This window comes from Buteo buteo, chromosome 4 (genome assembly GCF_964188355.1).
Source record: "Buteo buteo chromosome 4, bButBut1.hap1.1, whole genome shotgun sequence".
In the NCBI taxonomy this organism is placed as follows: domain Eukaryota; kingdom Metazoa; phylum Chordata; class Aves; order Accipitriformes; family Accipitridae; genus Buteo; species Buteo buteo.
Genome location: NC_134174.1, coordinates 16,812,641 through 16,827,641, shown reverse-complemented (window position 1 = coordinate 16,827,641; position 15,001 = coordinate 16,812,641). Strand labels below are relative to the sequence as shown.

At 36.2% G+C, this 15,001-nt stretch overlaps 1 protein-coding gene across 3 annotated transcripts in view; it reads right to left on the bottom strand.

Annotated features, from left to right (window-relative positions):
- The window catches only part of CPNE8 (copine 8), a 112,126-nt gene that overhangs the window by 10,719 nt on the left and 86,406 nt on the right, over positions 1-15,001 (bottom strand). For all 3 annotated transcript variants that reach the window (XM_075024887.1, XM_075024889.1, XM_075024890.1), the window contains 5 exons: positions 9,002-9,048; positions 8,060-8,241; positions 6,720-6,847; positions 3,005-3,107; positions 54-111 (listed from right to left, as the gene is read on the bottom strand). In XM_075024887.1, the coding sequence (XP_074880988.1) occupies positions 54-111; positions 3,005-3,107; positions 6,720-6,847; positions 8,060-8,241; positions 9,002-9,048 (518 nt within the window). The remainder of the gene's footprint in view (positions 1-53; positions 112-3,004; positions 3,108-6,719; positions 6,848-8,059; positions 8,242-9,001; positions 9,049-15,001) is intronic.

Sequence of the window (15,001 nt, the reverse complement as noted above, 5' to 3'; positions counted from 1 at the left end):
ACTAAAATGTAAACAAATACAACAAATTCTAGGAAAAACACCAGAATACTTACCATCAAATTCTGCTGGTCCTACCCCCACTATAATTATTGACATTGGAAGCTTTGAAGCCTTCAAAAGAAGAAGAAAAAGAGCTTTAACACATTACATAACCTCTGCCAATAATATGTGAGATCTGCAGACAATCTGAATAAAAAACATGCAGAAGTTATGTTTTAAAGAAAATTTTTTTTTTCCACCTAAAAAGTTGAGTGGTGTAAACTACCTGCTTAAGTGGTACAAAATATCTTGGATGCAGATAGAAAGGCAGGTGATTATTTTAATTTATTTTTTCCTTAAAAAGTCTCTGAACCATATAGGATTGTAATTAAACACAAGAAACTGTGTTAGGATTTAATACCAATATGACAACTAAGACAACAAATTTGTCTTAGAAGTTTTTGTAAACTGACAATAATTGCAAATATATACCTAATGACAGTTTGACATTTATTTAAATGTACTTTGCTGTTTCTTGATATTACATGGCTGCTTGGAACTATGTGACACTATTTTTTACATAGATCTTATGCCAATTTTTCTCAACAGAATAAAACACCTATTTGACGGATATGTATCTTGTATTTTTTCCATAAATGAAATTTTATTCAAGTCAGTCATCTGTGCCACAAAGTAAACAAGATATTGAACTGGCTTATGGTAAGATTTTAAACTTTATTTAATCTTTTTCATTCAATGAAACAAGGCAAAGATGGTATCTGGCTTTCCCTGAATAAACTCTCTGTAAAACCTTCAAAATTATGAAGACATTATCATAAATATTTGATTCTCCTGCCCTGATAGTAGCACCAGATATCTGCTAATTTACAGAAATAATCTGAAACTGCCTCTGTTGAGGAAGGTAACAACTAAAAAAACCCATCTACCAAATGTCAGGGTTGACAACTGTTCCTTATTGAGATATTCTGATGAACTGTGAAATGTTTACAGTCATTTTAAACAGGAGTATACACTGGCCAAAAATAATAGATGTATGCTTTCTGCTAAATTAAACTCTGCTTCACTGAAGTCTGAAGTCAAGTGGGTTTAGAACATATTGTCATATTTTTCTTTTGGAATATAAAAAGTGTTTTTCTCCCTAATTTGAAAGATATTCTGATTTTAGATACATCATCACCATTTCCCATTCTTCATCTGTCATAATACTACATATAAACCCAACTTTCTTTAAGCAGAAGATTTACAATTCATTACTGTAAACATGCTATTTAAAACAATGAAAATATGCCATTCTATAAATCCCTATTTAATGTTCTACACCACTACATTATACACTATAGACTATATATTGACTGCAAATTCATCACAAGGTATTACTACACAGTCACTCTTCCAGATAAAATTTTGTAGCAGAGTAAAAAAAAATTTAATAATCCCTTGTTAGTTAAATACTAATGTGCTACTGAAGATAATAGTAAAGGCCACCTGGCCATGGTCCTGGGCAACCAGCTCTAGGTGGCCCTGCTCGAGCAGGGGGGTTGGACCAGACGACCTCCAGAGGTCCCTTCCAACCTCAAACAGTCTGTGATTCTCTGATTAAGGGCCATAAATACAGTGTAACTGTAACTGAATTACAGTGCACTGCATAAGTCAATAATAGTAAGTATAGAATATTTTTGAGACATGAAAGCATTTCTTAGAACAGAACATCTTCTGTTTTTCAGGTGTTTTCTAGAATCTTATTGCTTGATTGTAAAGAAAACATCCTTTAAAGACATTCCTACTCACACAGACACAGTATTATGTGATACAATGTAAATGAAAGAGTAAGTGGCAAGGACAGCATCAAGACAAAGAGTTAAACTTTTGCATATAAACTTAAGTGTTGGCATTTCCTGAATGACAGCATAACCTTTAGACAGTTTGGTAAAACAGAATGTGTCTGACTTATATGCTGTAATGAGAAAGATGCCTAAGAGCACAATCACTGTTAAGAAATGAAAAAACTTCCTGAGTTTTACACATATCAAGTTGCATTGAACACCACTGCCCTTTGTATTATTTTGGATATTATTAAGCATTTAACTAGTTCTGTCATGGTATACTGTGCTCACACTTCAAGAAGTATACAAAAAAATGAATGCATCGTCATAAAAAGAAAGACAGCAAATATTCCCAAACTTCCACTCACTCCAAGCTAACACCACATCTGCTGTATTTCCAGGCAGTTGCAGACTAACAGCTATTATTCCTAAAAATGAACTATCACTGGAAACAAAGTTTTTCTGTATGTCTTAGTGGCAAATTACTTAATGTTACAAGGTATCAGCCAACTGGACTTGCTGGGTCTCTTACTTAGGGACTTCAAATTGAGGGGTGAGTTAAATCAAGAGCTGCTCTTTTTTCTCCATGGAGCCTTTTTGCCACCTAAAAGAAGCTCATCTAAAAGAAGTTATATTCTAAACTTCTAGGCTAGACTAGAGAATTAACTTCCAAGCTGAAAGCTTGTTTATCTCCTTTAAAAGAGAGTCAGCTTATCCTACTTTAATATTGGAAGCTGGAAGAGGAGAGGAAGTAAACTGGTACCTTCAAACACAGTTACAGCTTTGAGTGTAAAAACTTACCAGGTGGGCTGTCAGAGACCTTATTAACACACAAACTCTGTCTATGTGCTGCTGGCTAGAACCTGAGGGCATCTTGTTCTCCAGTGAAGAGAGAACATTTCAGTAGTATTTTCATGAGCACCCTACAAACTGGAAAGGCATTGAATCTCTATAGGAGGTAGTGAAAATGGGCCTTCAAAAATACGCCACCTAATTCTACACTACTCATTTTGACATGATGTCAAATTTTAATGTAGGCTTTTCACCCACCACCTCACTATTAACTAGATCCACTGTGCTGTGTTCAAAACTATTGGTATAGATCTTTTCAAACCCCGCCTGGAAGTTGTTTCTGTGTGTACTTTCATCTGACATTTCCCAGGGACAAAAGCAAAACTTACATTCACTATGGATTCTTTTGTCTGAGCCATATCAGAAATAACACCATCTGTAATAATGAGAAGAACAAAATACTGGGAGCCATCTTTTACTGAAGCAGCATATCTAAGGGAAGAAAAAACAACATTATAACAGTAAAAAGCCCCTTTTTACAAAGGAACGAATATGAAAATAAGCTGTATTTTTAAAATTTGACTACTAAGGACTAAGAAAAATAAAGAAACATGATGCAGTGGGTTTCAAAAGTAAAGACATTCATAATTAAGACAGACATTCTACTTTAAAATGAGAACATTAGGAAAACATACCTCATACAATATTGATACTGATAATCTGCATGTGTTGAATCAGTGAAAAATAGGAACTGTATCACTACCAAGAGGAGCATGGACAGAATGCCCTTTATAGAATCATGAGTTGTTAGAAACTCTAAGTTATTTAATAGTTATTACATCTGGGGAACCTAGCTTGGTATGAAGGGCATACATTAATATTGAATGGTTGGTTTTATAGAACAAATAAAATTTATCAGGAATCAGCACATTCCATAATTTTATTTTTTTTTCATCTTACAAAAACAGGTTACTTACTGTTGACCATGCTTGCAGACTTACAGTTCACATTCATGTGCACATTTGTACAATGGTTGAACATGTACCCTGCAACCCTGGCTTAGATATTCATGTCTGTACCACCCCTAGATGTCCTTTCAAGACTCAAGCTTCTCCCTGTGCTGCACATGAATACAAGACAAAACACATCCAGTGCCATTTCATTCCCACCTCAGCCAAAGGACCCAAGAAGCAATTGCTCTTTGAAAATGAGCAGCTTTTGAAGATTTGAAAAGTCCTGATAGTGAGTCCATAGCAGCCCCACTGAACTCTATGGCCTGCATACCAGAAACTATGACTTCAGTTCATTTATCTTCAACTCCCAAGGGTCAAAGTGTCTTATATAGTTAGTGAAGAACTTTTTTTGTGTGTAGCAGGTCGCTCCACTTGCTGCTTCACTTGACAGCAGCCAGTATAGTTCCTACTTTCATGAAGGCTCTGGTGCTGTGAAGGAGTCAAATAGCAGAACCTTGTAATAAAAGTAGCAATGAGTAGCATGGAGATCAGTACAAAAAAAAAAATTAGGTTCCATATGAATACTGTAGAATATATGTCCAAGCACAGAATATGACTGTCAAAGAACTCACTATCTTATTGGCCGCTGAACATGAAAGGCCTGTGTCACTGAACAAGATATGTTCTAATGATGCTCATGATGATTGCATATGCTTAGGAAATTCTAACTCTGATGTTACACAGTGCATTTGCAAGCGAGTACTCCCAATAAATAAGATGCTGTAACCACAACATTTACAAGAGTTTGGAGGAATGTGTGTGAAATGGAATCTACAACTCACAGAAAGCCATCACATTCCTCCCTCTCCCTCCCCAAGATACAGATGGGTAGAAAAGCCACACAGACAATGAACCTGCTGAACATCATCTATTTTCATTCTGGCAGTAGGGACTGATAGTTAAATATCTAGATTAGCAAGACCTACTGTGGAATACATTTTCACTACCATGCAGAGACTTCTTTTATCTCATTTTTCCACAATGCTTATAATCTTTTCAATGATGACTGCAGTGACAAGGGATGATGAGAGTAAAATAAAAATTCATTACCCTTTCTGAGCGCTTAATACTGTCTACGTACCTACACTGAAGAAATGGAACAGAAATTTGGTTATTTCAAATTTTCCACAGAATAAAACATTCTGAAGTCTTTTGCAAGAAAGATCTTATATGAGGAGGGGAGATGACAGAAGACAGTAGGTTGAATCTGGTGTAGTTTAGATAACTCCCTAGCTGGGGATGGATGATAAACTCATTATCTGTTTGAAGAGCTTCTGAAGAGTTCCGAGATCCCAACAGGATAGTAATATCTGACATTGTTTCCAGAGATTTCATCAGAGGCATATTTTTAAGTAGGAGGGATGTGGGAAGAAGAAATTTCTTTGAGACTGAAGGTAGATTCAAAGAGTAACTGCAGGCTAGATCAACATTTCTAGTACCATGTGTATGAGAGTCAATAGAATAGCCAAGAAACTGAATCTTGAAGGAAAATGATGTTACTGAGAGCTGGACTGGTACGTGGATTGTATTAAGGATGATCATGCAGTAGAAATCCTCATGAAGATACTTATCTTTTCCACTATAATGTAGTGTGATTTGCTACCAGAAGGAGTTCCCAAAGTTGGCAACAACTTGGTATTTAGACAAAAGTTCAGTGGAAGAGCTACAAATGGTGGTGACAGGCTTCTGTAATTCTGCAAAAGTTGACAAATATTCCTGAGAAACAACTGGTGAGAAAAGGAACTCAATTTATGCCAACGCTTTGATGGTACTAGAACAAGAATTTAAATTTTTTGAATGAACAGGAGGCTTGAGGTTAATCGCCAAATTCTGAACCAGACAGCTCAACTGATACGACAAGTTCTAAAGAAGAAAAAGCCAGAGAAGTCAATGGATTAGATTTCCAGTTAACATGGCTAATACAGACACTGAATGCAACTTATAAGGAATTCAGCTGTCAGAAGGATTGGCGTATTTCCTCACAGTCTGAAAACTGCTACTGGAGAGATCCTGTCAAAGGGAAGATTAAAAGGAGACACTAGTTGTAAAGACAAGCAATGGAATATACACGTACATAATTTGAATGGTATGATTTGAAGATGGAACAACTAATCTTCATGATAAATAACTGAATTCAGCTATCTAGCCATGCTGCAGTGCCCAGAAAATTCTTCACACTATAGAATTTGCAAATTATTTTTCATTGGGCTGTAGAACGAACAACAGCAAGAACAGATAGTAAATAAATACTTCTTGCTACAACAATTAACTATTTTGCAAGCTTATAAATAAAACATCAACAATACAATGATTTACACTTCCCTACTGCTTTATTTTATAAACATTAGTTCTTCCTCTGTATCTATAAAAAAAATAAAATCTGTTCAGGTAGTTACTCAGCTAAATTATCTGAGCCATATCACTTTTCCTATACCAACACATGGAGGTATACTGTAAGTCACGATCTTGTATGCCAAAATAAGGCAACATTATCCTTCTTAAGAAACTTCTGCAAACACAAGAAGGGTTTTACTTTGAGAAGTTAGATGAGGTGTTGCATAACACAGCACGATGGCTCCCCAGTGGTGGCTGCTGCACTATTGCCTTAACAGTACCACTACCAGCTGGGAATTGTTGCCACAGAGAGCCTTGGAAAATTTTGTTCATATTTTGGACATTTTGAGATTAGAGGAACCACATATGCCAAAAAAATTTGCATTTTATAAATTTTCTGATAGATTTCTGTCTTTTCTGGGAAGCAAAAATTCTGTGCTCCAAAGGACATAAAAGGAAAATGGCAGAGTGATCTCACAAAAATTTTTTTCATTATGATTTCTCCTAAGATTTTAACACAGGGTGGATCAACTGGATCACTTGTATTTATTTTTAATCAGCGATGAAATTCTGCATAATACTAGCACATGGTCTTCAAACCTACTCAAAGGTACAAGATAATCATGTTAGACTGAATAAACAGAACAGCTGTAAATATCTTTTTCAATGTTTAGCATCATGTAACTGTTAGCCTTTTATATGTGATAGTTATACTGACAATAAGAAGTTTCTGCAAAGTACCTGTTGTGATGCTTACCTGGCTACATGATTAATTACAGGGGCAAAGTTTGTTGGTCCATAAAGCTGTACAGATTTTAGACTCCTGTAATATGCCTCCATTACACCATCAATTCCATGGCAGTATGGATTTTGAGGGTTTCCATTCTAATGAAAGCAAGAGATGATTAATCACTAAAAGTAATTATGAAGAAAAAATGATGTAGGTTAGTGAATGCTACCCAATGTACATTTTTAAATGGCAAAGACCTAAGCATTCTAGGATCTATTCAGAGAGTTTACTACAAATGCCCAATGTAAGTGCCATGGCTGGTTGTGAGTGTTAACCGCCTAGGGAAGGAGGTTCTAGCAGCCTCATGTTATATGCAGTCTGGATCACTGGAACTGGTTCCAGTTCTTTCCTCTGTAAAAGCACCACAATGCCTCATGAATTAACTGAATTAGTTTTAGAAACAACTTTTAAAACTGAAACTAGCCAGGAATAAGTCTGCTGTTTTAAAGGCCTTAAGATTATATGTATCAATATATTTGAACTTGCCACATGAAAGTCCAAAGTCTGTGATTCAAATTAGTATCTGCAATTGCACCTGTTTTAAATTACTATCCATGTGGAAAACCTTTCCTTGAGATAAGACATGTGGCATTGTTTTCTAGCATAGGCTAACAGAAGAAATAGACATCTACAATCACCAGCATTCTGCCATGTCTTTGCTGCTATCTAATTAAAACTCACCTGACATACCTATGCTTGCTGTAATTCTGACAACTCTATCCTACTCAGAAAAGAACAAAAAACTGAAAATAAGCAAGTAGATAAACATCCACACTAATCACAAGCATTTATAACACATCAACCTTTCTGGCAAATTCCGTTAGATTTTAGGTTTGTCATTTAACTGGCACATGGACCAGTCTCAGATTTGTTCGTCATTTCAGCTTCAAGTCCACTTAGTTATCTCTATGCCTCTAAACTAGCAACCTATAAAAGATAAAGAGATCCCAGAAAATGAGAACTATAACAATAATAATGAGAGATTATCTTGGATCATGATCACTTGCTTCTTAAGATAGATTAGCTTCAGTCTAAAGTCTTTCAAGCATCTGTTTCTCATGCTGCTACAGCTGAGGTTAAAGATGATTACTTTATTACTATTTTTGGCCTACAGGGACTTCTTGACGCTGGATTTCTTTCAGTAAATTCACTATGATGAAAAATTCTGAAACAGTCTTTTATACAGAAGAATTAGCACATTCTCTGTTCTCTGCTTGTCCAGTAATTGCTTAAGACCGCAACCTTAACTCCCAAAATTTTGTTGTAGTAAAGAAATTAAAACAATATATAAATATTTATTTACTTACCAGTGCAAATTCATGTGACACTCTTCCATCTGGAGGCAGTCTAGCTCCAAAACCTAGAGCTGGGAACATTTTGTCACTATCATAGTCCTGAATTATTTCACCTACTGCTTTCAGTGCCATGCCATAAGCATTCAGCTGATAGGGATTCATGTAGTGCAGTGAAGTAGGCTGTGAAGGGTTACCTGTTGAATCAAGAATCAGATTTACCTTAAAACTGAATCACTTCAAAATGTTCTGTCTTAAAAAAGACAGAAATCTAAGAAAGCAGAAATTGAAAAGAAAGGATCATGAAAAGAAAATGAACTTATTTCCTATATACATAACTGTGGTTTTATCAGGTAAAAATGCAATGTTCTGAATACATTTTTAATAGGTTAACAGCAGTAGCGGTAAACTTTTTCAGCATTGAAAGGGCAGCAACAAAGTGATTAGACTTGTAAATTTGTGTCATTTTGTAATATGATACACACTTTTAGGATGAAATTTACATAAGTATTATGACATTCTGAAAGCAGCTTTGGAGGAGGATGAAAACTTATCTCTGCTTCACCTCACTTCAGCCTCACTCCACCTGAAACTCCTTTCTTTTGCCCCTCTCAGTGGGGTCTTCTAAGTTAGCCAGTTTTCTCCAAGCAATAAGAAAAAATAAAAATCAGAAAGTACACAAATATTTGCAAACTGCTCCTACTTATTCAATTTTATAGGTGGCTTCTTCAATTTTTATTTGTTCTGTTTGCCCTGCGTTTCTGGACAGGAGTTGGCCTCTAGTCTGTTGCTCAGCAAAATGGAATCCTACTTCCAGGTGGTGCCAGGCATACAGATAATCAATAATACAATGAAGTTAAGCAGAATACTGATATAGATACATACACACACACACATATGTACACTTAAAACTGAACACAGCACATACATACACAGGATGTTTATTTCTATTCTTACCATTTGAGGCTGTGAAATCAATAGCTACTGTGAAATTGATTTGCGTTCTGCAGAAAAAGCAAATACAGATCTTATTAATAGTTTTACTGTTATGTGGAAAAATAAACAAGAGATTGTAATGTTGTTTGTGGACAAACTGTAGGACACTGACTTTCTAATACAGGAAATAAACACTGAAAATACTCTAAGGTTCCAGCCAAAAGCTACACAACACTATTTTATTAACAAACTGAAAACAGTTACTTTACTCCATCCTTCCTTTTTGCATTGTTTATGAAAAATCCTAAATCATGAATAAGTTTATTAACATCCATAAACATTATTAATTCATTTTCAACAGTGATGCTGATTTTTCCTTGGATATATTTTAGCCTTAGTCATGGAAGACTTTGACAAGGGAAGTAGGCTTTTACGGATCTGCTCATTTTCTTAATACTAAAACTGTGCCTTCAATCAGAACATGTTTGAAATCATGCTATGCATAAAATCTTTGGAGAGGATATCATAGTTTTTCACAGTGGATTTCTTTCATGTGAACATAGTCAATACTTTGAGTGAGCATATCAAGGTAATTCTTGGAAGACAAAAGTAAAACTGGAAGCAAGAATATAAAGATCTGTATTTGGAGCAATAGCTGAGTAAAGCCATTATTGTGCATGGATCAGTTGTTACCAGAGACATTGTCAGAAAAATTAGTCATTAATAGACTTTTACAGAGTGACAATCCAATTAAAAAGTTCTGTTCTGCAACTTCCTTCAGGACAAAACACTGTCATTCTGGAGATAATCTCTTAGCTAGTAAGACTCTATCAGGAAAAAGAGTGTATGAATTTGAAAATTGACTTTTTGCTCAGATTGAGTTTTTTACATCTTCCTTCAAATTTCTGCCTCTCAGTGTGTGCAAGTATGAACTTAATGACCAAATTAGCAAAGATTAAAGTTTTTTGAAAGTTATTGAGCAGATTTAACTCATGCACATTTAGATTAAACATCAACAATCTGAAACCTGGCCTTGCAGTAGTGGTTTTAGTGCTCAAATAACCTGATGTGCCCAGAGAAAATACTGTTTATTTAATAAAAAAATGTGTATGAAAAAAAATTCACATGGAATCATTTTATCATACTGATCAGGGCTAACACAAACTAAGCTAGGTTATGAGTGGACTCTGTCTCCAAAAAGTGGTAAAAGCCTACCAATACCCACAGTATCAGGAAGAGTCCTTGGAACATGGTCAACCCAGAATATGTCTAAAAATGCTGTGGCCTCAATATGGACTTCAACAAAAAAACAGTGACAGCTGCTCCAATCTCTGAAAAGTTCAGAGGCCTAAGCTTTATGAGAGAAGTTTTTCTGCCAATACTTCTGCATTCTGCTTTATGCAGTTTCACCAGAAAATTTTAAATGGCATGACGAGTCAGATTTTGTTTGATCTGTACCCAAATGTCAGGCACTGTGGCTTCTTAAACACAATGTCCTTCTGCACTACCAGTTAGTTGTAAGAATAAAGATCCTAAGAAGTGCGTGTCAACTAGTTTTCTACCACCATCACTACAGCATGCAGAAAAGTTGTCTTCCTCAGATAAGAACAGGTTAGGAAAAACAATAACAAAAAAGTCTAATACAATACCATTTCTCTATTTATGCTTAGAGTCCTTATTAGCACTGCTAGGCAAAACTGCTTTTGGGCTATAAACTTCCTGTACTTAAAATTTAAGGGCTTTGGTGTTGTGCAGTGTTTGAAGAGTAAAACAAGACTTTTCTAAGCGTTACATGTCAGGTACATCAAGTACAAAAATCCTTCAGCATGCTGAAGAATGTGTCACTGAGAAAAAAACCCCTCAAACAGCTTTTCATCTGTGTAAGAAACAGCAAAACTTATTTGTAAACTCATTTCCTGGATCAGCTATTCTGATCCAATTGGTAAGAAGAAAGAGAGTTTCATGGATTCTGAAGACAGAAACAAGAGAAAGCACAGTAAAAGAAGACCAAAAGGGGAAATGACTTACAAAAGTAAAAGAAAAAATATTAAATCCACATCTAATAGCAAAAAGAACAAAGTCAATTTTCATGTGACTACTGGTAATGACTAAGCATCAGTTTCTGGAGTATTCCTCAAAGCAGTGTACCTGTATTAAATGTATACTGCTCCAGATAACAGAAATCCATCTGGTAGACTAGAAAGACTCCCTCTCCCATTTACAATCCACTGTAATCTGGACTATAATTTTTGTCCAAGCAGAAGAGTATGCATATTGCAGTTTCTGCCAATTTGACAACTATAAAAATCATGATGTAAAATAAGATCAAAACAGATGACTACATCTCTAGAATTTGCTTCCATCTGTATGTACATTTTAATGATACTGCTATAGAAAAACATGTAAGAACTTAAACCATTTACTTGATTTCAACAATTTATAGATGACTGTACATAGATCAGATTTCAGTTTCCCAAATATAGGTTCCTAATGTTATTTTAGAGCCCCCAGGATACTTGCTACACCATGGAAATTTTTGGGAGTCTAAAATGGCATTAAATTAATATATAGTTCAGGAAACTGGATCCCACTCTTAATGCAACTGTCACTTTGTATTATGGACTCATGACCACAGAGAATGTCATTAATGTCTTACAGAGAACCAGGAAAGCTAGAACAAACTCTGTTAGGGCAAACCTGCACTGTAAACGCCCTATGTTTTCAATGACCATTTTGTTTCATATATCATACAACATATGTATGGAGAAAAGAAGGCTCAGGGGAGACCTTATCATTCTCTCCAACTACCTGAAAGGAGGTTGTAGTGAGGTGAGTGTCAGCCTCCTCTACCAAGTAACAAGTGGTAGGACAACATGAAACAGCCTCAAGTTGCGCCAGGGGAGGTTTAGATTGGATGTTAGGAAAAAATTCTGCACTGAAAGGGTTCTCAAGCACTGGAAAAGGCTGCCCAGGGAAGTGGTTGAGTCACCATCCCTGGAGGTATTTAAAAGACGTGTAGATATGGCACTTAGGGACATGGTTTAGTGGTGGACTTGGCAGTGTTAGGTTAACAGTTGGACTTGATGATCTTAAAGGTCTTTTCCAACCTAAATGATTCTATGATTCCATATCAGAAACATCCATCTGAATATGATCTCATGGAAAAGTGACATAGAAGCCTAAGTTACACAAGGCACCAGTGTCCTCTGAGGGAAGGAACAATAAATTGCAAAAAGGTACAAAATAAAGGTCAACCCTTGTAGTCAAAATTATCAAAATGTAATTAAACCTTTTTTGAACACAAAACTGGGTCTTTCAAACAAACAGTTCAACTTCAAATTGGTACCACTGGAGAAAATATTTTCAAAAGCAGTTCTAATACAGTGAACATGTGTATTTTGTGTGAAAGATTACTAAGAAAAGGTATTAATTTCTCTACTGCTTCACCAGGACTGAAAAAATTAACCAGCTATAACTAACAAATTGTCATGGTTTAACCCCAGCCAGCAACTAAACACCACGCAGCTGCTCACTCACTGCCCCCCATCCAGTGGGATGGGGGAGAAAATTGGGAAAAGAAGTAAAACTTGTGGGTTGAGATAAGAACGGTTTAATAGAACAGAAAAGAAGAAACTAATAATGATAATGATAACACTAATAAAATGACAACAGTAGTAATAAAAGGATTGAAATGTACAAATGATGCGCAGGGCAATTGCTCACCACCCGCCGACCGACACCCAGCCAGTCCCCAAGTGGCCATTCCCCCCCCACCCCTTCCCAGTTCCTAAACTAGATGGGACGTCACATGGTATGGAATACACTGTTGGCCAGTTTGGCTCAGGTGCCCTGGCTGGGCATGAGAAGCTGAAAAATCCTTGACTGTAGTCTAAACACTGCTGAGCAACAACTGAAAACATCTGTGTTATCAACATTCTTCACATACTGAACTCAAAACATAGCACTGTACCAGCTACTAGGAAGACAGTTAACTCTATCCCAGCTGAAACCAGGACACAAATTAATCCAGGAAAGCTAATTTAAAAGCTGTGTGTCATGAAAACATCAGATACAACTACCTTGGAAGCCAAATGGGATGGCTGGGAAATTAATCTGGATGACATTTTAAGAAGTGTTTTCATGGTAACATGTGTTATTCTAGAACCAAAATAAATGTAATAAATATAACTGAAAGTCCCCTGTCCTGTTTTTATTTCTACTACAAGTTTTATTTCTTTTTAACAGACTAATTCTTAGGTCATATGAAGTATATGTTATTAGGTTACTGTTATTATTAACATATTAACCTTCATCAACAATAATGGGCTTATTGTATATAATACTGTATTTTGTGTAAGGGACATTAGCTGAAAAGTCATTAATTCAGAATAAGGACACTCAAAATTTACAAAAGCATATAAAATTGAAGCCTTTGACACAAATTTAGGTGCCGGATTAAATGATGCAAATTTTAAAACACATCAAGACAACAAACCTTATTGTTTCTGGTAAGGAAATTCTTTGGCTAAGGCTGTGTCCCTGCTTTTCCAGCTGTGTAGCTCTCCTAGGAGCTACATTAAAAGCTTGTGACACCCGCTACATCACTGATGTTGTGATGTCATGAGGCTTTGTTCAAAAGCCGCTAAAACACTGACACCTGGCTAGGCAGGCTGAGCTGCTTAATGTCCTGTCCCAAGGGAGAATTCGGGTAGAATATCCAAGCACAGAAATGTGCCTTATGGATTCTGAGCTGGATAGATCATTACTACTCTGCCAGAATTTAGTTGGTATAGAAAGACATGATCTATTTGATACCTGGACAGGTGATTTTACCCTACACTACCACGTGAAATGAAGAAAGTATCTTAAAAGGAATGGTAACCTTCACCTCACAACCACAGAACAGCCATTTTGTTTGCTTCTTTCAGAGAGCAAGATGAAAGCTATAGTCTTTTAATAAGAGCTCTATCAGCACTGATACACATAAGGGAACAAACTAAGCCTGGATGTAACTTTTGACTAGGCTTGATAACATTTATAAGGATTAGGTTTTTTTAAACAGTACATTGGAAGGAAACACGAATTTCCTCCTGTGGCTTTGGAGTGACAACCAGCTGGTCTGTTAGCAAGGGGAAGCTGTTGAAGGTTTGAGGACTACTTACTGTGCGTAACTCTACAATGGAGCTAGTGGAGTAACTAACACTCTCAAGAGGCTGTATCCTCTCCACGGCATTTAAGTCCTCAGTGACAGTTATTTTATAATCTCCCCTTTGCAGATACTTGTTTGGCCAAATGCTGTACCAACATAAAGAAGATTTTTCTGATAAAGGGTCTACAAGGTCTTCTTCTTATATAGTCTTATTACTCCTTATTTTTCTCCAAGGGTACAAGAAATATATGGTAAAGCCTCCAAAATACATAGCTATGGTAGCCCTTGCTTCATAACTGTATCTCACACCAGGTCTCCTACAAACATCAAATATGCATGCCACTACATCGTATGGTGTACTGGTTGGATGCAAACAGCTGTCATTAAAGGAGCTCTAAATTTCCATTTTGACCATCAATGATTCAATCCAGTTCAGTTAAAAATGTATTACCAAAGCCCTTAGAATCCAAACAACATGTGGGTGTTAATTTCCAAAAACCTGGATGAAGGTAAGGCCTGTAACATGATGGGAGGAAAACATTTCCTCTTATGTCCCACGAATCTGGGTCAGAAGAAATGACAATATTTTTCAGTTGCAAAAGGATTCAGCTCCTGAATTTTATTGATCTACAAATGCCTAGATTAACTTGTTAGCTTACTCCCTTTTCTAATAAGTCAAACAGGCTAGAAACTTCTGCACAGAAATATCCTTTCTGTCCACTAAATCTTGCAGCTTTTTGGCTCCTGGTGTCTCTTCCAGACAAAAACAGAGCATGCTATAAACTGTTTAACAGTCATTCCTGTAAAGCAGGATAATTTCAATTGCATTCCTCTTCAAGGTCGTATCCCATACATTCCCGAGCTTCTTCATA